Source organism: Misgurnus anguillicaudatus, chromosome 18, assembly GCF_027580225.2.
Source record: "Misgurnus anguillicaudatus chromosome 18, ASM2758022v2, whole genome shotgun sequence".
Lineage (NCBI taxonomy): Eukaryota > Metazoa > Chordata > Actinopteri > Cypriniformes > Cobitidae > Misgurnus > Misgurnus anguillicaudatus.
In genome coordinates, this window is record NC_073354.2 from 25,835,139 (window position 1) to 25,859,422 (window position 24,284).

At 36.5% G+C, this 24,284-nt stretch overlaps 1 protein-coding gene and 1 long non-coding RNA gene across 4 annotated transcripts in view; one reads left to right on the forward strand and one right to left on the reverse strand.

Moving 5' to 3' along the window:
* The window catches only part of LOC129430061 (uncharacterized), a 41,659-nt gene extending 35,260 nt beyond the window's left edge, over positions 1–6,399 (reverse strand). The window contains exons 1-3 of one of the 2 annotated variants that reach the window (XR_008639383.2): positions 6,175–6,399; positions 5,840–5,964; positions 5,677–5,762 (exon numbers count right to left, since the gene is read on the reverse strand). This is a non-coding gene — a long non-coding RNA (uncharacterized lncRNA). The remainder of the gene's footprint in view (positions 1–5,676; positions 5,763–5,839; positions 5,965–6,174) is intronic. The other variant, XR_008639384.2, reaches the window with a different exon arrangement.
* Positions 6,400–6,460: 61 nt separating this feature from the next.
* pde4dip (phosphodiesterase 4D interacting protein) overlaps positions 6,461–24,284 on the forward strand; it is an 82,995-nt gene continuing 65,171 nt past the window's right edge. The window contains exons 1-3 of one of the 2 annotated variants that reach the window (XM_073856199.1): positions 6,461–6,707; positions 14,480–14,532; positions 17,025–17,092. In XM_073856199.1, the coding sequence (XP_073712300.1) occupies positions 6,661–6,707; positions 14,480–14,532; positions 17,025–17,092 (168 nt within the window). In that variant the 5' untranslated portion in view covers positions 6,461–6,660. Of the gene's footprint in view, positions 6,708–10,211; positions 10,544–14,479; positions 14,533–17,024; positions 17,093–24,284 lie in introns of those variants that run through there. The other variant, XM_073856200.1, reaches the window with a different exon arrangement.

The following is a 24,284-nucleotide window of genomic DNA, read 5'->3' on the forward strand; positions in this document are numbered from 1 at the left end:
TTCCTGGAGAGAAAGTGCCCTTTTTTTCTGGGGTGCTTTTTAAAAAAAATATATATATATATATATATATATATGATCTTTATTCATATAACAACTGATGTCTGTCTGTTTCTTGTGTTTTTTACTTGTTGCTTATTTAATTTAACATGAATTTATTCAGGAATCCTTTAAATAAGATTTAAACTCTTATATAAAGAAAAATAGCGCTATTTGTGGCACACAAACGGTTAACAGATGAGTCCCGCCTCCAAAATTCACATCGCTAATATGATTGGCTTTACCTTTCCTTAGTCGCGCCTCTCTAACTTATTTCGCTTTATGATTGGCTTGTCTACACTCGTGCTGCATCATTCGCGCTTCAAGCGCCAAAGCTGCTCAGCCTGAATACGAGACGCGATGTCCATGATTATGCAGGCAGCTACCGGTAAGTGTGTGAGGAAGAAAGCATTCTTGTATTAACAGTTTTATGCACAAAATATGGGACACGTTGTTACATATAACGATTCAGGGACATTGTTTTCCATGGCAATCCCATATTAACCTGAAGAGTTGCAAACTTGTAACAGTGTGTAGTTTAAACAGACTGCTCATAAAATAATAAAGCACAAACAATAAAATAATTGCTAACTACAGTAGTAAGCTTTTTTGTTTGCGTTTTTTGTTATGGCTGTTAAATAAGTATAATGTGTTATACTGGAGTGCTGGAGTAGATTGGAAAGAAATCTGATGGTTCAGTATTTTACTTGCCCAGTCAGAATTTTCACTGACATCACAAAAAAGTAAAATATAAAATACAAATAAAATAGGCCTAACCTATATTTGTTGTTTCTGACATGTGTAACCCTAATAAATATGAAACCTAAGATTAAAGGTGCCATAGGATGTGTTGTCATAATATGTTAAATTGTTCTTTGACAATTACATAGAAGGTATGTTGCTTTATTAAGTGCAAAAATTATCCAGAAACGTTTTGACATGTCTATTTACAACCCTAGAATTTGTCATTTTAATTAGATGGTCTATTTTTGCCCTATTTGAAAGGGTCATGAATAATAATGTTGAGCTCTGCTCTGATTGCTCTGCTCTGAGGCTCATGCCAGAAGCTCATATTAGTACACAGACCTTATATTTTGAGCCCTTATCAGACAAAAATACATTTTGAGTAACAACTAACAACTAATCAGCTAAACGCTAGCATATGATATAGCATTTATTGGCATGTAGTGCTAACTCAGCAGTTACAACTCTGTTATTAGCATTTTAACAAATTTGTAATTAATATGTAATTTAATGTTTTCAAAACATGCACATTGTGTAATGGCTTCCTTTGCTGCTCTATAAACCTAGACTTCTAAGGAGACCATGGAGTCTGTGTGAACTGATTATTTCGTAGAAATAATCTTTTGAAAATTAAACAATTGCGTGAGTTTGAGGAAGATAAAATTAATTAACTTTTTTAAATAATTTTTTTAAAAAGGAACTCAGAATTGTGTTAATATATATACTTTTTGTTAAAAAAAAAAGAAAAAAAATACATAATTATGAAAGGTGCCCTTTATTTCACTTGAGCCCCTGCCCCTTAAAATGTCTGTGCACGTCCCTGTAGTGGGGTCATTCTACAAAAAAAGGTGGAAATGCTTGTCCCTTGCTTTTGCAGACCCCTTAATCATTTAATTTGACCCAATAATCCCATAATGATATATATTTAATAAATATTAACATGATGAGAGAGTTGATTTATGTAATTTTCTTTTTTTCCTTTTTTAAACTTTTTTTTAAATGTCTGGTCCTGAAAATTGCCCTGTCCCTTTGATCATACATGGAAGTTGAACTGTGTACTTATTATTTAAAACCATGTTTTTTATAAAACAAATCTAATTTACATTTACCTTTAACCCTGTATGAATTTACTACAACACTGAAATGGTAAAAAATACACTATTAATATGAATAATATCAAATAAATATTTGTCCCCCATATTTTTGTCATTGGTGTTACCCTACCCAAAGCACCTTTATTTTGAAACAATAAATCAGCTATTTGAAGTTTTTTATGGGGCAAGAGGTCAGTGGAAGAAGTGCAGTGGAGGAAGGCAAAAGGTTTGTGAGATGTCTTACCTTATTTGTCTAAAATATCATGATATGTCTAAGAGTTTTGAGATGAGATTTTTTGGAAGTCATTAGTGTTACTCTTTTTTTATAGCTGGGAGTGTTAAGATCTTTACATAAAAATACATTATACTGAATAAGTATGTGATTGTTACATCTCTGATGAAATAGCACATGGCTAATGGCGGCCATTTTGTTAAAATGTTAGTTTTTTCTATACATTGTCATTAGTGTTACCATCATTGGTGTTACCGTCATTGGTGTTACCGTATTCCTTTAACTGACCAACATAAAAGCATACAAACAAAACAAGATGGAAAAATGTTTAAGATTATAAGTTTATCATATTCATTATCTATTATTATATTCTCATTTTGTCAGGTATTGAAGATACAACGTCATGGATTCTTTATTAAAACGTATTAAAAATTAAACATAGATTAAGCTCCCCGTTTTGCAGATTTATAGATTTGACAAGTTAATTAATGCTATTATAGAAGTTTTGGGTGTTTTGAAAGAAGTTCATTTAAGCAAATTTCCATCACCCGAATTCCACCTTTTCTGTATATGACCCAGTGCATCCCTTCGCAGACCCCCATAAAACAAACTTAGGTTTTGGATTAAACAAAACATATTAAATTATATAATGTAGTGCTGTTGGTATAGCTATATTTTTCTGAGGTTTGATTACACAGAATTTATGATAAATCAATGTACTTTTGTAGTTTGAGAACCACAGCACTGAGAAAAAGAGAAAACCTTACATCCATCTGTTTGCATTTAATGAAGAACATTCCATCGGCTTTTGAATTAATGAAATATTTAACTGCAACGTTCGAGAATACCTTTTAGAAGGATTTTTGCGGGAATGTGCCTTTGACATTTTGCCTTCAAGGGATTGAACAGTCCTTAGTTTTTCAAAAAAATTGCAATAAAATTAAAAAATTTTTTTAAATGCAATTCACTTGTATGATTACTTCATAAATAAGTCTGTGTTTTAATATCTTAACGCAGACAAGGTCGCTGATTCTTGCAAACATCACCATAATGGAAAATAGTCCTTCAGTGTTCTTTGTTGTGAAGTAAAGCTTTTTTTGTGCAGGGAACAGCAGCTTGCTCTCCAGCCGTGCTGCTCTGAGGGGAGCAGAGTGGAATTTAGTGCATTTCCCCTTTTCGTGAGCTGGTCTTATTCGCTTGCTGCCAACTCTGGGCTCCATTTCGACTCCACATGGATTTTCCCCTCAGGGGTCACCATGAGAGCGAGCAGATCAATAATTAAAAAAACAAAAATGGTAGGCAGTGGACGTGGAGGGTAGAGTGTAGTAAACACAGACACCGGCGAATAACAGAGTGTTATGACAGCTCCAAACAAATCAGGGGATGGCAGAGGGACAATGTGATGACTGGACAGGGGCAAGACAGTTTATGACACCCCAGCATCAGTCATAAACGTAAGGCTTTTACATATACAGTCTGAGACTTTTAAGTAAAAATTAATTTTTACAGTTTTAAGTGAAATTCACTGAAACAGTTGACATTAATCTTCATTCCAATGTTCATTGTCCTAAACATTGTTTATTTCAAGATTTAAATGAATAAATCCCTGGTTTTCAATTAGACTGTCTAAGTAAATATCTTGCAGACTTACTTTTTTGATTAACTAATTGCATACATTTCCTCAAAGTGGAACATAATGTGGTAAACATTAAATTGCTTGTGAGTAATAAAGAAAAGAAAATTAAAGTCAATGACTTGGGCATCTGATTTCATATGATATGTGCTTTATCAAGCTTGGCCACAAGGTGGCCTTCAAATGCTCAAAAAAAACCCACAAACACATGGGTTTGAGGGCTGTGGGTGGCAGGTACCGTGTGTTTTGTGACCCCAAAACATTTGACAGCAATCTGTTTATTTACATGTTGTTGTGGGTAAATTTTGAAGGTTGAGCTTGTTTTGTAAATTAACTGGTAACTAACACATAATTATGTAAGTGTTGCTCCAGTAGCGAAAATTGTTTCCTCATTTACCAAAAAGGCAAAAGAAACCAAAATATGTTGAAATCTTTATTTTTAGCATTCTGTTGACTCATGTTATATCATAATATGTAAATATCTTAGAAAGAGGTTTTAACATCTTTAAAGATGATATAACAATGTTTAAAAGTTTACATCACAGTCAGTCATAACCCAAACTAAACTCTTTTACTCGCCTTTACAACTAAATTAAACATTGTTAAACACTAATTTGAAGAAAAATACAGTACTGTGCAAAAGTCTTAGGCCACCATGCCAAAATTAGATTTGTTGTTTTTGCAATGTTGTAGTAATTGTTTCTCAGTCTCTTTAATAGAATACATCCAGAAAATACAGAAAATGTGTATAAAACTGTATAAAAATGTAAACTGATGTGTCAAGTTTTTAGGGTAAACTCCCCTTCCACTTGAGCAATAGAAGGAAACCGCAGGATCTCTTAAACTTAAATAAAATGTAATCCTAATTTCTCATTTTAAAGAAATTAGTCTTTTTAATTCATTCTGCTCAAAAACGCTCAAGATGTGTTTTTCATGCCAAGAGAGGCCCACTAAAGATCGACGATGCCTAAAGAAGACATTTAGTCCTGAATTTTTTTTTTTACATATTAGCTGTATTTTCTGTTTGTATCTTAATAAAATATATTGAACAATAAATATGGATGAACACATTAAAACTTCTAAAACAACAAGTCTGGTGGTGGTGGCCTAAGACTTTATTACAGTATTGTATCTGTTTTTTATTATTTCCATTTTCTTCTACCTATCTTCTTTGCCTTTTTAATATAACTATAGGCCTATGCTTAATAATCATATTTGCAGTTACGTAACTGAAGTCCCTTTAAGGTTGTAACTCAGTTTTTCCCTGTTGATGATGTAGCTCATGGTTACATTTAAATGGATGTGGCTGAAAACAGAAACAGTCTGTTTTAAGCTTTGGTTCGTCATCGTAACCCTGCCAGAAATGAGCAACTATCATAAACCATTTTTTCCAACAAAACCATAGGAACCATAGAGATCAAAAGTTAAACAATGTTTTTAAGATTCTTGAGGCTGTATGTTTGCTTAAAGACAAACAAAGAGGTCAAAACGTAATAATAACGTATTAAATAATATTTAAGTGGTATTGTTAGCCTAAGAACAATTTATCTTATCTGCATTTCTGTGCCAAGACATATAACTATTCTTTGGTAATGTTATTGGGCGCGTTCACACCTCAGGGGAATCCCCAGTAGCAGTTTTAACACGGTTGTTCTGATTCAAAGTGTGAGTGTTTTTAAAGGGTGGAAAAGTTCCTAGAGCAGTGTATGTCCGCTGTATGACCACAAAGTACCGCGAGAGCCATTCGAGAGAAACAAAACTGAACGCTTTCTTATTGTTCTCGCGGCATTTTGATGTCATAATCTGATCCGTTTGCGTATCGCTACTTCAAATCGAACACACTTACAGATACGCTGTGTGAACGGATTTCTGTCACATAATATTGCCGGTTGTATCATGGGGGTAGGTACCGCTACTGGAAAGGTTCGACAATTTACCTCAATCTTCGGTTGTGTGTCATCCCAATTTGTTAGATCGAGTCGCTCTCCTCGATAGAAGCTTCCCCGCTGTTGGTCAAGTAGGCCTATGAGAGACATACAAATAACTTCGATAAAACTCACAGCAACAGTAAAAAAGTCGTTCAATTTGGTGACAAAATACCTAAATACACGATGGTCATTACAGGAAGTATTTTTTCCTTTATAATCACGTTATTCTGAGTGGCATGGCTGGCGAATCCTTGCTCGCGATTCATTTATGAAGTAACTTAATTTATGCTGGGATTTCTGACGAAAAATAAACATTATATCAGTTATTCTGAATTATTCCTGCTTAATAATTACAATAATCGATTATTATCCACTTTGACAAATATGTTAATGTGAAATTAAAATGAGCGTAAACGAAATACACTGACTGCTCGTGCAACCACGTTAACAACTCCAATGTCCAAGGTAAAATTACGGTAGAATGGCATGGGAACGCAGCTAGCTTACTTTTCGTCCGTATGAACAGATGATTTCGAGAGTCGTCTTAGTAAATGTGTGTTCTGTGTGCTGCGTGTTCCATTTGTAGTAGGCAAACATTACTGTACTAACTATTAGCCTTCATCATAATTTCCCTGACCAAAACCATACGTGAATAATTAGCTATAATACACGTCAAGCACAAGTACATAATGGATTAATGTTTTGCACCCATCAACAAGAGGAGACCCGTTTGATGTATGATGCTCTCAGCATCTCCTGCTCTGGCGCGTGCAATATCCGGAGCACAGCCAGCTGTGTATTGAATCACGGGGGGTTGTACATACACTCTGTACGAATGACAACTGCGCATCCATTTATCGCATCCGAAACAATGAGACTCGATTTCTGGCGTCTGCAATATATAGACAGTTTTTTAAACCTTAATTAGGCTAGAAGGTTTGACCACATGCGATATTGTGGATTTTTAGGCAGGCGCAAGAGAGATGGACTAATATGGACTGGGCACCGTATGACGAGCAACACAAGGGAGATGTCGAAAGGTACAGTATGAACAATGAAATCTATGCAAACGAGTTTAATATTTATCCTGAGATGCTATTTTTAATATTAGTATGTGTTATAATAATATTATGTATAAAATTAAAAAAATATTTTGTGTTCGCGTGCTGTGAAATCTCAAACAGAAGACATCATTTTTATATGCGTCTAAAGGGTTAATTACCACATTAGTCAACAGACCTTTCTGGACCATGTGACAAGCAAATGCCAAAGCGTCTTGTTCTTTAAAAACCCGAACAGTACATATATAATATGTGTTTACAATAGGCCTATGTAAATTTAACACCTTTATTAAAAGTGCATATACAATTGATCAGTTTTGGATAGGTTAGATGTCCAAATGACTTACATTATATTAAGTTAAGTTCCATGGGAATCAAATCGAACCCAGAAGCTTTGTACTGCTAGCAATGCTCTACCAATTGGGCTACCAGGAATAATTAATTTCTAAAAACTGTTTTATAACAAACATTGTCTTCTTATGATTCTGGACACATCAAGGAACCAAATAAGTTTAGCCTGCGTTTATCAGAGCTTAGGAACTCCAGCTTGTTATCCAGATGTCAACCGAGTTTGTGCAGGTTTCAGTACTCTGGCTATTTTGGACATACAATATTCACATAAAGGATAAATTGTCTTACACTGTCAGATAGAAAGTACAAAGTTGAACCCTTTCAAAATTTACTTTTTTGGACCTGCATATTAGTTCCACAGCTGTACCTAAACGATACATATTTGGACCTTTTTAAAGGTGCAGTGTGTAATTTTTAGAAGGATCTCTTGACAGAAATGCAAAATAATATACAAAACTGAATTATCAGGGGTGTATAAAGACCTTTCATATTGAGCTGTTATGTGTTTATTGCCATAGAATGAGACGTTGTATCTACATACACAGAGGGTCCCCTTACTTGGAAGCTGCCATTTTGTGCAGCCATGTTTCTGCAGAAGCCCTTAACGGACAAACTTTTTTTACTAAGTTGTCTCCGACGATGACATGTTTTTCCGGTGGCGGCTACTGTAGCTTCTCTATGCGTTTCAAAATTGAGGGGTGAGCAGTGGACTGAGCCATTGGTTGCAATTTGCAACCTCACCACTAGATGCCGTTAACATTTACACACTGCACCTTTAAAGGGTACTATCCCAGTAACAGCTTTTTCGACAGTGCAGGTACCTGTGGTACTGATACTGTTCGAGTGATGATAGGAAATTATGTGATTGTGCAAGGATGTTTGTGGGTTAAATAAGGATTTATTATAGAAAGACAATTTTTTTTATTAACTGGTTTTATTGTATGTAGTGGTTCAGGCCTTGCATGTGTGTTTTACTGGGACATTGTTGGTCTTGTTTGTGTACACCCTCTGTGATTTTATTTAAAGTAGATTGTTTGGACTAAACAGAATAGTAAACCACAGATATTATACGTGTTTATAGTAAATGTTTGTGTTTCTTGTATAGATATAGTCATTAAACGGTAGAGCATGTGCGAGAGCAGGTTTAACATCTTTCAGTGTTCATGTTCAATAGTATTTTAAAATATCATTTCTCAGTGTCATACTTCTTTGTAAGAGATGATCTGTAAAACTTGAGTGCAGTGAAAGTTAAAAATGACTGATCATTACTTTCATAACATTGCACCTGCTTCCAAATGACTTTCTGATTGTAGTTGACATAATATTGTGTTTGCTTGAAAAATTCAGATGAACATACTGCAAGGAATTATAAGTAACACAACATTTACAGATCGTAAAAATGTGACAGAGTTAGTTACAGAGCCTATCACCTCTCCCCCTCCCTCAATCTCTCTTTCTCTCTCTATCACACACACACACATACAGTATATATATAGAATGAAGGGCATGACCTGTTTCTAATCAGCCTGTCTGTTAACATTGAGGGGATTGCCTGGACTTTATTCCACACAGATGGAAACCGGTTCCCTGTCACTGCTACAAATTCCCTGTATACAAGACATAGAAGCGTGAACCATTCAACTGATGAAATGATTAAATAATAATAGTCATGGCGTGTCTTCTCGCAAACCATGTAATAGTCAGTAAATGCAACCATAACATGTGAGGTCATCACCCTTCGAAAGCAGATATGATGATATGTTTCCAAATTCCACTCGCCTTATGTTTAACAAAACATTATGCATATAAAAAGCTTAATAGTTTTATGTGGTCTATAAAAAATAAAGAGGTCTTGTGATGTCATAGCTGTGTTACAAAGTTTCACCTGCTTTCCGAAAGGGAAATGCTTACTATTAAAGAGCTCGCTTTTGATACGAAACAAACTGTTTGTGGGTTAGTTCTAGAGGCTCGTGTGACTTGTGGTTCTCCATCAGCCGTACACCCGGCCGCCGGCCCGGGCAGCTGTTCAAATACAGGAGTTTTAGATTGAAGGGTGGGAACACAGCATAGTCTCAGTGGTAATTACAGGGTCACAGCAGCTCCTGGGTTAGACACACTACTTCTTGCTCGGTTATTGAAAATATAGTTAACTTTAGTGTGCCTGTGAGTGTTTCTGTAAGCTTTAGTATTTCAGAGTTGTATTTATACATTGCATCTCAAAGCATCTTTAATCATTCTGTCAAGCCGAGGAGAGTTCAAACACGCCTGCTGACTTTTCCTAAAAGGGAACGTGTGATATTTCTCAGGCCTGCTAGAAGAATAACAGCAGGTTTAATAGGGAATAAAATGTAGCTGATTGTGAACAGATGATGATGAAAAGTGTGCAAGGATTTTCCATGTAAATGATTTAACAGATTTTGTGAAATTATGTAACATGCTGTCTGAATGGCGTCAATCATTTTACTATTAAAACCCACCTCAAGGAAAAAGCAGTTCATAACTGCTAAACTGCCAGAACTAGTGAGCTTTGTTTAACAGCGTCGTGTTGTGGATAACACAAGTCAAGCATAAAATGTCTTGCTATATCGGTCACTTTCCTAGTGAGAATTTGTGTATTGTAACATTCACGTACAAATTTCCAGACTAAACTGAACTCATCAGCCGCTCCCCACCTGACTGGAAAACACGTAATTCATTCCAGCCTCCCTAAATTCACTCACACACTTCGTAGGAATTCCTGTAATCATGGAGCAAGACAGGAGTGCACAGTTATGTCTATGCTTTGTGTCACAGTCTTCACAGCTGATTTTGTTTTTCAAAGTCAGTCTGTGGTCTTAAACTTGCACTGCAAGATACCTTATCCTAACTTGTAAGGCAGGTTTTATCCACAGACCTGTCTGAACCTGCTCAGAGACTCCGCCCCTTCTATCAACCAAACGTTAACAGCCGGGGGCGAATAGCCCATTTGCAACTTAAAGGATGCTCCTCGTGCCTAGGCAGGAAGGCCTGTCAGTTGTACCGGTTGGAAACCACACACACACCCTCCACCCCATACATACCCTCATAGACAGAGAAACCTGTCTTTGAGCATGCACAAACAGATCTGCCTTTCAGGACAAGTCAGTGGTGCTCAATGTGTGTGTGTATACTCTCACCTCTGTGCTGTTTACTGTGCGTCTCGCTGACTCCTGGTCTGGCCTTGCCACGTCAAATGACCATTTCTTGCCTACTGTCCAGGGAAAAATAACAGCTCTGCGTATGTTTGTGCTTGTTTGGTTGGACTCCTGACCAGCCTGGTGTATGGAAATGAAGAGTTATTCTCTAAAAGACTGGATTGAGATCAGAGCTGCAGCGAGCTTGAATTTTTGGAGCTGAGCTGTAGAGTTTGTTCCTGTCTGTTTTTATTTTCAACTTTGGTGTGGTTTGGATGGAGTCAAAATGAGTGGATTTCTGTATCGTGGCAGGTAAGGGATTTACTTTCTGTATGACTGAGCAGCATGTATATGTCGGAAAAACTTTTTTTGGGGAATTCGTTTTAGTGTATGTTGGCATGTCTATGGGAACAAGTTTGTTCCAGTAGGAATCCAGGCATAACTTGCAGTTATTCAAAAAATGTGGAGGTGGTACACCTGGTCCATCTTATTTGTATGAAATTATAATGCACAAGTAAACTATATACGATTTTGTAATGCAACAGCTGTCCAAGAGAAACAGTTATCTGTTTATCCAGTAAAGGAATGTGAATACCGTAGACTATGCCCCTTAGTTTATGTTATTCCAATGTTTAAATAGCATTCTGATGTTGGCAACAGTTTGACCATTTGTCAGTTTGGGAAGGGGGGGCTTGGTTTCTCAACTGACTGTGCTTGATTTTCACCGGTGTGATAATGGGTGACCCAGAACAGGTGGTCATGACTCAGTGGTTTACTAGACGTCTAAATTTGTTTTTATGCCATGGACATTTTTTCCTTCATTAGAGGTAAACGTGCCTCTTGAAAACAATGAGAAACATTACAAACTGTATTGTTATTGACATGATGACCGATCCTCCACAACATTTACATTTATTCATTTAAAGGAACATTCCACTTTTTTGAAAATATATTTATTTTCCAGCTCCCTTAGAGTTAAACATTTGATTTTTACAGTTTGGGAATCCATTCAGCTGATCTCCGGGTCTGGCACTAGCACTTTTAGCATAGCTTAGCACAATCCATTGAATCTGATAAGACCATTAGCATTGCGCTAAAAAATAACCAAAGAGTTTGGATATTTTTCCTATTTAAAACTTGACTCTTCTGTAGTTACATCATGTACTAAGACCGACAAAAAATTATAAGTTGCGATTTTCTAGGCCAGTGGTTCTCAATCCTGGTCCTCGAGGCCCCCCTCCCAGAAAGTTTTAAATGTCTCCTTATTTAACACACCTGATTAAACTCATAAGCTCGTTAGGGAGACATGTTTACCATTTCTGAAGTAGGCTGATAAGTTGGATCAGGTGTTTTAAATAAGGAGACATCTAAAACTTTCTGTGAGGGGGGCCTCAAGGACCAGGATTGGGAAGTACTGTTCTAGGCAGATATGGCTTGGACCTATACTCTCATTCCAGCGTAATAATCAAGGACTTTGCAACATGGCTGCAGGAGGCGCAATGATATTATGCAGCAGCCGAATATAGTCCCCTTGGTTACTTTCAATAGCAGGGTACTATTTTTGGGCAGTGCGTAATATCACTACGCCTGCTGCAGCCATGTTACATCAGCAAAGTCCTTGATTATTACGCCAGAATAAGAGTATAGTTCCTAGCCATATCTGCCTAGAAATTCGCAACTTTTAATTTTCTGTCAGTCTTAATACACACGTTTTAAATAGGAAAAATATTAAAACTTTGGTTATTTTTTAGCGTGATGCTAATGGTCTAATCAGATTCAATGGACTATGCTAAGCTATGCTAAAAATGCTACCGCCAGACCCGGAGATCAGCTGAATACATTCCAAAATGGTAAAAATCAAATGTTTAACTCTAGAGGAGCTGGAAAATTAGCATATTTTCAAATAAAGTGGAATGTCCCTTTAAGCAGACGCTTTTATTCAAAGCGACATACAAATGAGAGAGCATTTAACATTTTGTCTAATTCACACCCTTACATTAGTGAGTGTAAACTGCCGACATTGTGAAGTTGTTGACACCCTTAGCAGTCGGTCATCTGTGCGTAAAAAACATCTGTTCGTGTTAGTTTTGCATGCTAAACCTTCTGTCAGGCTCAGTAGTTGTCTCTGTGGTGCAATAAAACAATGTGAGCTGGATGTTCTTTGGGTGTTTGTGGATCTTTAAGTGATTTAATAGGCATCATGTAAATTAGTCCTATTCTCAAACGTCTGCTGCTTTTGTCTCCGGGATTAAAGTGAAGAAACCTAATGGCCCATCTGTCTCACTGCTGTATTATGATAATTACCACTGTCTGAGTCTATTTATATGGCAAGTGTTAGGAGTTTATATGTGACTGTCATCATCTATGGACTATGATCCTGTTTACACCTGGTATTGAGGCCACATCCACATAAAGCCAAAGCATTCCCTATCCGATATTTTTTCCTCATTCTAACAAAAAATCTGTAAACACGGCATCGTTTCAAGAAATATCTGTGTACACATAAAAACCGACTCAAATAAATTTAGTATTCATGCCATGCCACGGAGATCTACCCAGTCTCCTGAGGATGCGTATAAATAGCACGAAGTGTAAAACTCGTGCAATACATATATACGCCAAATTCCACATTGGCGTGCATATGATACGCAAGTCCTTCCCATTCACTTAAACGGGGCATTTTTTTGTTGTTTTATTTATTGGTTTCTCAATTTTTTTCAGTTTTTTAAACCATTTTCGCTTGGGTTTAGGGTTAGATTTTAGATTTGCTTAATGAGGTTATTTAATATACAGGTTTCTCCATGTTTTTGTCCATATTTAAGCCATGGTCGCTTGGAGTTGGGGTTAGAGTTGGGGTTTGGGTTAGGATGTCATTTTTATATAACAAAAAGTTGTTCTAACCCTAAACCCAAGCGAAAATGGTAAAAAAAACAGCAAAAAAATTGAGAAACCAACAAACAAAACGACAAAAAAAGATGCACCGTTTAAGTGAATGGGAAGGACCTGCGCATCACATGCACGCCAAAGTGGAATTTGGCGTATGTATTGCACGAGTTTTACACTTCGTGCTATTTATACGCATCTTCAGGAGACTGGGCTGCGGAGATACACTAAAAATGGACACAACAACTTGGAGCATGCGCATAAACCTTGTTGTTGTCTATAATCATTTGTTGCTCACCAAGGAGCAGAAGATTTTGCTTTAGTAAAGCTCATAGGCTCACTACCTTCTGCAACATGAACACAAGCATGTAGTCCACCATTGTTGTTGTTGTTGTTGCTGTTACGTGATGTAGCGCAGTGGTTCTCAAACTTTTTCAGCGTGCGGCCCTCCTTGTGCCCTTCGTTATTACAATTATACAATGTGTTTTCAAAATTTTAATTACACAGAATTCATGATACATTTATGTACTTTATAAAATGTCATAAAACTGGTGCCCCCTGGCTCCATCTCAGGGCCCCCAGTTTGAAAACCACTGATGTAGCGGTATCTGACAAGGGTCGAGACATGTGATTATCGTATCACAAAATATACGGATTGGCTGCATACACGAAAGTGCAAGGGATCTGTTGTGTTCAGATTTATCCACCCTGGAACCCAGTTTAAAAAAGTAGTGGTTTTAGGCTAACCAAAACGCTGGATCCGTATGAACAAAACACAGATACAATAATTATTCTGCCAGACAGGCAACCATGTGTTGTCTTTGCACATGCTCAGTTTAGATCCCGTGTGTTATCTATTTTAAAAGGCATGTGAGCATGAGAAAGCAACATCTTACCGTATTACTCTATTACAGCAACACACATCTGATTCTTAGCTGTATCATGACATCAGTGTATGATGTGATTATTGTGGTATTCTACTAAATACAATGACAGACAGACAGACAGACAGACAGACAGACAGACAGACAGACAGACAGACACTTGAGTGCATGGGTAAGATGAGTGCTCTTCTGTCTCAGATGTCCTTGTGTCAATTTGTGCTGATGATTTGCAATTTGAGCTGCATTTTCGAGCATGAGGGCATCAATCAATACAGATGTACTTTAGAGGTTAAATATTAATGTGTGGAGGAACTATGCTGCGTGAGCTCTGAGATCTTTGCTATCTAGTATCAATAATGGGACAGAGTTCGGACAAAGCTGCTTAATTTAATTCACTTCATTCTAATTATGGTACATCATTTGTTTATGTTATTGTGCTATGGAAATTACATAACCAATCACAAATTATTGTTTGTTTCAGACACTATAATGGACATAAAGCGGCCCGGCCTAAGAGCATGATCAACATGAGTGGTAAGTGTATTGTTTTAAATTTGTTTTAAATTTGTTTTTTCTGCCTTTTTGCGTGAACATGTCACGAATTTCTGTTTACGTGTCATTGTCACGTATTTGTTACTCAACTGTTTTGCTTTATTTCCTTAACATTGTCGCTTCGGTTTAGGTTAGATTTACATAAAATTACCCAAACCCAACTCTAACCCTAATGCCAGTCGACAATGGTGTAAAAAAACATAAAATATAAAAAAAATAAATCATGAAAAAAGGTATAAACCAATACTTAAAGTGATATCCTAACGCAACCACCAAATCTAACCCTAAACCAAAGCGTCAATGGTTGGAAAATAGGACAAACAGTTGAGTAACATATACGTGACAATGACACGTAAATAGAAATACGTGACATGTTCACGCAAAAAGGCGGAAAAACGTGTCAGTGCCTGGGTTTCCCCATGCTGCTTTGCGTGCAAATTTATTCACGCTGCAAGTCTAGCATGGAAACTATAAACCAATTTTGCCCCTAAAATAGGGAACCAATCACAGAACGGGGAGGAGGCAGCAAGACGATCATGACGTCTATGCGACACACCGAAGCAGTTTTGTTTATCCAACATGGCAGCAGACCTGAAGTTACTTTTCAATGCAGGCTTAGACAGTGTTCTAAGTAGTTTTGAACGCAACTTTATTTAAAAAAGAGCAACTTTTGGCTTTAAACTTTTTCATATCCAAGAAGGATGTTTGGATATGGCAAGACATGATAGCCACGGAGTTTTATAGGACCAACCTGCTAGGCATTGTTGTCGATGAAGTACAATTAACTTAAAAATGGTAAGTGGTCATTATTAATATCATATTGTCATTATGCCTGTACTGTGGTTGTCACAGTGCCACTTAGTTGTGTTGCTTTTCAATATCAATATACAGCTACAGCTTTCAGCTGTGTGCACACATACCTGATAATAGTTGTTAACGTTTGAATATATGGCGCTCTACATACGTCATCTGGTATAATTGAAACGATACAGATGCATTTGATAGACATTCGTAGCGCCCAATAAATGGCTCTGGGCATTCGTAAACCACGCCTCAAATACGAGAAAATGAGCATGTGGTTCCCAGACCACGTCTCATTCTCTATGAGACTGGTCTGGTGTTAGCCAGGCTATCAGTGTCACAGAAAAGACTCACAAATATACGTGACTATAGGTACATAATTTTGTGATACAGGGTTGCACCCCCCCCACACACACATTGATAAAAACCATATATCACATATATAAATGCAATCCAATGCATCTCCTGGGCTACATACTACATTCTCAAGTAGGCGCAACCTACGCATACAATGTACGCAGGGTTTGGGTGTACAGTATACGAAAATTGTGTCACATGCATTGTACGCGTACATTTGTGAAAAAAATGGACCATACTTTGGCCTTAAGTCGCTTTGAATAAAAGCATTCTGCAATGCATACCTGTAAATGTAACACCACTTAACCATATTGCAGTTATTATAATGCACAACCTCTACAATTTTTTAAGGAATACATTTAAAAAAGTTTGTTCATGTCCATCTGTAAAGTGTGATTGGTGAATTTGTGCATTGTTGTATCACATTGAACTCTGCTGGCTTGTTCTGCTGCACGTTTCTGGTGACCAGTCGTGTACAAAGCTTTTTCAAACTGTTCCTCTCTCATCCTCGTCTACACACACAAAAAAAGGTTTATTTCAGGACATACTTATATGTTTCTATTAAAAACATAAAGCTAATGGCCAAATTATGTGGAGGTGAAAGTTAAAAACAAAATCTGACTCTCAGCATGTTTGGCATGGCATTGCTTTGGCATGGTTAACGTCTCTGTTTAGCATGCAGCCTTCTCTAATGCACCTCTAGGCTCACTTCCAGTACACATTACTGGCAAGTATTAAATAAAAGTCCTTTAATAAGCTTTAATGAGGCCATGCCATGGTTTTAAAGATCTGCAAGAAGTTTGGGCCTTGCCAGTGTTTTTGTGATTATGCCCTGTGGGAGCTCCTCTCCTCTCATGCTGAGAAACAAAAAAACGAAACATAATTTTAGCCCTGTTCCTGGAATGTTACTGGTAATTTTTTCTGTAATGGTTCGGCACAGTTGGGCTCTCATGCATGTGGATGTTTTTATATTGATGTGTATGTATGTGTGCACATTAAAGAGTGTGTCTGTAATAATTAGAGTTGTTAGTTTTTATTATTAAACTCTTCAATGGCTTTCACAGACGTCTAACCTCTCGTTTAGTTAAAATTATTGTGCTATTGTCCTAAGTGCAGGTAGCCAATGTGCTTTGAGAAGCTGAGCTGTGGTGCTCATGTGGGATTCACATTGAATCTTTGACATGGCCTTACTCAGTCAATATTAAAGATATTAAGGTTACATTTTCACAGAATGCTCTTTACATTATGTATGAAAAATGACTGAGTCACATATATTTCCCCTGTGAGATTTTAACTGTTGGTTGTGTTTTTAACAGATTCCTCCAATGATGACACTGAGAAGATCTCTGTACTTCAGACACCTAGTGTAAGAGAGTTTGAGCAGGTAGGTGCTTGTCTCTTTTCTACGAAATGGGCTTTTGCATTCAGCTGCAAGCCTGTGAAAACCATTTGTCAGGTCTTGGAGTGCTTTCACCCTTCTGAGAGTTTATATCTTTGGCGTTTGTGTGCAGAAACAGTGATCCGGTGAACCAGCAGATAGTCCGCTCAAAACCACACATCCAAACACTATTGCTTTGTTTCCCAAAAATAGTTTGAGCATTCAGAAATCATTTGAGTGATCAGAAGCTAATTGCTCAGCCTAACAGCTCTGACATGTTAATACGCCATCATGTTGTCGTTTTTTACTACGTGAATGCATGATTTTGAACGTCATCACTATCGACAAGTTACTTCAACTTGTTGTCCGTTCCAATCTGACTTTTTCCTTGTTGTTGTTCAGTAAACACAATGGAATCCTTCAAGTTTCCCAACAGCTACGTACGCACATTGAGTGAAGTCTCATATGGTTTTTGTAGGGGCTTTTATGTGATTTCCATAAAACACATACTGGAGTAAAGTAGGATCTGGAATTTCTTCTGTACACACACACTGCTGTGGTCAATCTGTATGTGAATTGCTTTCTGGGAAGTGGGCCAGCCTGTTATGGCTCTGATATAACTTCAGCCCTGCTACCTTCAATTACGACAGGCCCGTATAAAAGACTGCAGTTTTTTTAACCTGATAGTACATTGGGATGGTGGTGTACGGTTAACGTTTAGAGACAAAAAAAAGAAAGATATTATATCAGCATATCATAACAAAGATTAGATACAGACTGCAAATATACTGGGGTCTAAAAGTCTGAGAAATTTTACAATTTTTTAAAGTGGAAACCTGGAATAAACAGGGTCATATAAGAATGTAAACTCTTGAATAAGAACTGTTACATACACTGACACAATATTTTGCACTATTTCTGAGTAACAAATTAAATTTGTGATTATGATAATACCTATATAATGGGCCGTTGATCCTATGGATGATAACGATAACTGTAATATAAAAATATAGTTTTAAAAATCATTCAAAAATAAAGAGAAAAGCGGAGTTCACATCACAACTATAACGACAACAATACAAGGAACTATATCATTGGATCAGGGCGATTTTTCTAAATTATAAACAATAAAACATGGACTACACCGATAGATAAAATGAAAGGTGAAATAAACTGAATTCACGGTTTAGAGATAGATAAAACACAACATACTGAAGATATCTGTTGGTTATAGCCGTGGAAATGCAATAAAAACAGTTTATTATTTACATTATCAATCATATGTAACCAATTGCAAAAGTTTTTTTATTAAACGAAATCTACATTGTAAGTTAATGCCATTAAATGTAAATAATTTGCTTGAAATCTTTGGCACACAACCAAATTAATGTTAATAACATTAAAGGCACACCCCTGAACTTTTTAGGTCACAAAGTCCGCGGTGTGCCTTCCAGCACGTCATATGAATAAAATTTCATGGGTTGTATATTTTCAAACACCAAAAGATCACGTATCTCACGTTTACAAGCCAGTTGTAACAGTGGTTGCTTGATTAAAGTTTATGTATAAAAAAATTGCATTAAAGGGGAATCGAGCCCCTGTCGCCTGTGTCGTAGGTCCATGACACTACCACAGCGCCACAGAGTCATGTGATAAAAGTTACTCTCTACACTCCCCAAGTAGCCTCAGCAAAATTCACGTAAAAAAAAAAAATTAGTGTTCGGGCGCCAAAAGCATGACGGCCAAGTCAGCATCGGTCAGAAAACCCTCCTCCTCTTTTAGTTCACGCCAGCGAGCAAACGCTGGCCCAATATTGATACTCGTACTTCTTTTTATTCTGTCACTCTCACATTTTCTCTTTCTGGTCTCCTCCGACAAAACCTTGGGTTTCTTTTTCTTAGTTTCTGCTTTGGCCATGACATAAACATAAGGAAAATAAATAGTTGCGCTCTCACGTCCGAATTTGACGAAGTGGAGGAAGTGATGTATGCCGTAAAGCAGTTGAATTTTGTAATTCTTTTTGTGCTCGGGTTACTACCCGAAAGTTTAAAAGTACGAGTAAAAGCGATACAGACCATCTCAGGCTACGGTAGACATGTCATTCAACATATTTTAACTCGATGTACCATCGCAAGGGTCTTGAAAATATATTCTAGGGTTGAAACACTACAAAGTGTCAATTTTAATTATAAATTATTGTTATTGTGGAACCTATATAGGGTGACTTGTTGCCTCGATGCCTCGTGAGGCAATGACTTTGGCGGCATGAAGGTGTCTCTCATTGGCTTTCATTGTCGCCATTAAATTTTTTTACTCGACCAGGCTCGACCAATCATAGAATTGTGGGATGATGAAGGTAGGAGACAGAAAGTAAACCAAACATTGGATTCGGACGTGTCTTCATGCCTTCAAGTTCAAATGCCTCCGAAGGCAGCATTTTAGAGATTTTGGATGCAGCCATTATAGTTACATTATAGTTAATGTAATGTGAACAGCCTTAAGAAAGTTAAAATTTCCCTGTTTCCATTTTTGGGCACACAAGATTCTATATGAAGTGAACACACATGAAAACATTTTGTAACATTTGGAAGTTTGGAACATTTGAGCTTTTTTGACATCAAAATTTTGCATCATTTGAATGGTGGAAATTGGAACATTTAGGATACAAACATTTTGGACATTGATATTTGGGGACATGCAGGTTTTTTGCATTTTTGAAAAACTGGAACATTGGAGTATTTTTTTGAACATTTAAAATGGGGCATTTGGGTTGAAACACTTGGAATCTGAACCCTTTTTTATCTGGACCAGATTTGGAATTTGGGAACATTTTGTATCATGCAGTGTCAGGTTTTGTACAAGCATATAAGTCTAGCAGCTTCAGAGACAAATATTGTACTGTTTCATTTAAACATTTTATTAAAAAGTAGTAACACATTAGAGTTATTCTGATAATATCATGTCTAAAACCACAATGTTACTGTAAATAGAAAGATTTTCATTGTGGGTCTTGTTGTTATATGACCCACTTATTTCAGATCAAAATTTCTCAGACATAACTGCTGTGTAATTTCCATTCAATCTACATATTCAAAGCTCCCTGAACAGGAATCCCATTTCATGCTCCTCGGTTGTAAACCATTATATCATTTTAGCTTAACTAAGGTGCATTTTCGCTGATGTGACCTGCTAATGTGGTGCACATGTGCTTTATGTTCTAAGTGTGAGATATCAAGTGAGCATTAGTGATTCTTTCTCTATATGAATATAACGTTCGTGTTATTAAACCCATTCATCCTCTAGCTTGTGTTCCACAGATCTGTCAGATCTTTCCACACTAGCTCAATGAAATATGAGTCAGCCAAAATATCATTTGTACATGTCAAACATCTCAGTGGGGTGTGATCAGAAGGTGGATGAGTTAAAAGAAAAAATGTAATTGCACTTCTTCGGATTACTTTTTTGTGCATTTAAGAAAGCATGTGGTTGCTTGAAGTGATTCAAACTGACCACAGAGGGATTACATTGATATAAAATGAACGTTTGTGGTTAATTTGTGCTATTAAAACATCAGGATAAATTACAGTTGTTAATCTGTTTTATTTTGCCCTTTTTCTGAAGTCTTGGCAAAATTAGAGATTTTAACAGGTGCTGTCAAGACCAGATCAATGCTTCTCAAGGGCTGGCCTTCTGTGCACCTTTCAGCATTATTAGTTAAATTCAGAAAGCAACAATAAAAGAGCTTTTAAGTTTCTGATCGATGTAATTTTAACTGATGTTTTTTATTTGGTTTGTCATTGGAAATAGAAAATAGGTCAACATTTTTGGAATAGCAACATGTGCCTTTTAGCATTTGTGCTTTTTCTTGTCTCATATATGTCAGAAATATACTGACGGTCACATTACTAATTCTTACATTCTCGGTACTTTTGTCTAAGTGCACTTTTGGCATTTTAAAAAGTTGACTCAGGTGCCTGGATCGCTGTAATGGATTAGTGCTGTACAGTCCTAGCAAAATGCCAGATTGTGCACTCTCAGAAAAAAAAGTACCAACGTTGTCACTGGGACGGTACCTTTTAAAAAGGTCCTGCAGATATCCCTGCTAAAAAAACAATAGACACCATCACAGAAATTCTGTTGGTTTTATTGGGAATTTTATTGGTTCTAATGGAATATGGCCCAAAACACACTACAGTGTATTGGTCTTTGATGATAAAAGCTAATGGTTCCTATTGGTATTTTAATGGGAACCATTAGAATTTTCTGTAATGGTTTTATTGCCTTTTTTTCAGCAGGGATGTACCTTTTATGGTACTAATGTTCACTTTTAGGTACAAAAGTGTACTTTTTGAAAAGGTAGCGCCCCGGTGCTAATTATTTTACCTTCTGGAATAGACTCTACAGTCGGATTCAAAGCAGTCCCAATTGTAGATAAATATAGATGGGTAGATGTAGCTCTTTTCTGAGACAGTTGTTGTTGTGAATCTTCAGCTTATCATTGCACTTTTTATCTTTCTTTGCCAATTGTACACAATTATGATTTTGTTATTTTGCATCATTTTTGTATTGGATAACTTTAAAGAGCACCTATTTCATTGCTAAAACAATGTTATTTTGTGTATTTGGTATAATACAACGTGTTCGCATTGTTTATGGTTAAAAAACCAGAGGTGGACACTACTTGAGTATTTTAGTTACATTTTCCAAGCATCTGTGCTTTTTCAGAGTGTTTGTCTTGGGGAAACATTTACTTTACTTTACTAAAAAAAATCACTACATTCTAAAGCATAGAATCATACTGTGTATTCCTTTTATATTGCATATTAAAATTGATTTAATACCTCGTTACATAAAAATTGTGTACTTTTACTTTTTTTAGTAATAGTACGAAAGTACTTATTAATTAATTAAAAGTAAAAAAAGTACTAGATAGTTTAATGTACTTAAATATTAAATATAAATATAACCAAAAACTTGAAATTATGAAATGTAGTGAAGTAAACATTATGATAATATGCTTTGGAATGTGTTTTCCAAAGAAAAACACTGATAAAATACAAATACTTGAAAATGTACTTTTATGTAGAAAGTAAAATACTTAAAGGTGCAGTGTGTAAATTTTAGTACATCTAGTGGTGAGGTTGCAAATTGCAACAAATGTTTCAGTCCACCATTCACCGAAACGCATAGAGAAGCTATGGTTGCCGCCACTGGACAACAATGTCATCGTTGGAGACAACTTAGTAAAAAAACTTTGTCCATTAAGGGCTTTTGTGGAAGCAAAATAGCGACTTCCATGTAAGGTAATAAAACACTTCATTATGAAAGGCCTTTATAGACCACTGATAATATAGTTATGTATTTTATATTGCATTTCTGTCAAGAGATCCTTATAAAAGTTACACACTACACCTTTAAGTAGTGTCCACCTCAAAAATACATTATTGTCCACATACCGTACATTTTTGTAGCTCCAGATTTTACTCCTGAAACGCACAGATTTTGTACAAAACTCATCGATTTAAAAAAATGTTGTGGCTCGGATTGGCCAGCTAATCTGTATGTTGTGATTGGCTGAATACCTCTGACGTCAGCCGGAAATGTGATACTCCTTGCCATGTTTGAAAGATTCGGTCACAATGCAATTATGCTAACAGTACACTGTAAAATATTTGCTGTAATTTTGCAGCTGGTTGCCAGTAAGTTACTGTAAAAGATAAAGACTGAAAATGTTTCATGTTCATTTAACTTTGAACAAATTGTTGTCAGTAAATAACAAATGTAAAATCTACAGTAAGTTACTGGCAGCTAGTTGCCAGTAATACCCAGTAATACTGTAATTTCTACAGAAATGTTTTACAGTGTAGTTAACTTACAGGCTGAGTCCGAATGGGGAGGAATTATGATAATGTCGGTCTTGAAGTAAACTGTTGCCTATAATCCATGTGTTTGTTGTAGTCCAAGAAAAGAGATTTACATTGGAGACGATAACTTGCATCATCGTTTACTTTGGGGTTTGTACCTTTTGAATATCGTTAACATGTAGGCTACTAATACACACTTACACACCAAAGGAAATGTAAAATCATGAATCGGACCATAGGTGCCCTTTAATTATAGATTTGTACGTAAATGCCAATGAACTTTAGTTGAGTTAAGTCTTTAGCCGGATACACTAAGAGCACCACGCTGGATTGTGTAAACTACTGGCTTGTATCTGCTCGGACAGAAAAGGGTATAACAAAGTACACATGGCCGTCTGGGAAACCCAAACTATACATATGGAAAGCTATCTTTTGATTTTTTTCTCACTCTTTTTTTACCTCTTCCTCTCATCTCACTCAAATTCATCTGGATTGTTGGGTTATTATTCTCTGACATAGAGTGATACTTGATACAGTTATTCTAAATTGCTTTCATTTCCAATTTACAGAGAGCCTGGGAGGAAAGGTTGGGATTTTGGGGAATGTAGAGTGCATATAGCTCTGAGTTTAACCATCGGCTCCTTGAACGTCTGGCACTGCCCTCTATTGGATTGTATCGGTCACAACAACGTATATAATCTTGCCCTCATCCCCATTTTCTCTTCACGTTCTCAGTGATCAGCAACATCAAGCATACATTGAGAGAGCAGAGGCAGACAGCTTAATTCGAGCCAGATCTTCATAGTAAATCAGTGGTCCGCATCAGAGAGACTAGGCCATCACGCTGAGTAAATTATGGAGACAGAAATGGCTAATAATGATAATGTAGTGTTAGATCTAATCTGTACCATGCCTGTCTACAAAAGAGACGTGTTTCTTTATAAGGATGTGTGCTATATGCTACTCATACATTTTCCCACTTCCTCGCAGATCACTTCTGTATATTGTATACTAGTTTGGTTAGATATAGTCTAAAGCAGGGGTCTCCAACTCTTTTGTGAGCAAAGACTACCACAATGGATAAAACAATCTAGAGGGCTCTACTCAAACTTTTTGTTTTACTTGTTGATATGTTTTATCACTGTTTAAAATTTAACATACATAAGAAAGCCAAGCTAAAATATGTAATAAATAAATATTAAAATTGAGGCTATTAATAGAATGTGCTTTGGCGGGCAACTTGAAGACTGAGTGCGGGCAACCTAGTGCCCGCGGGCACCATGTTGGAGACCAATGGGCTAAAGTGTAAAAATGTCATTACTCACTACTGATGT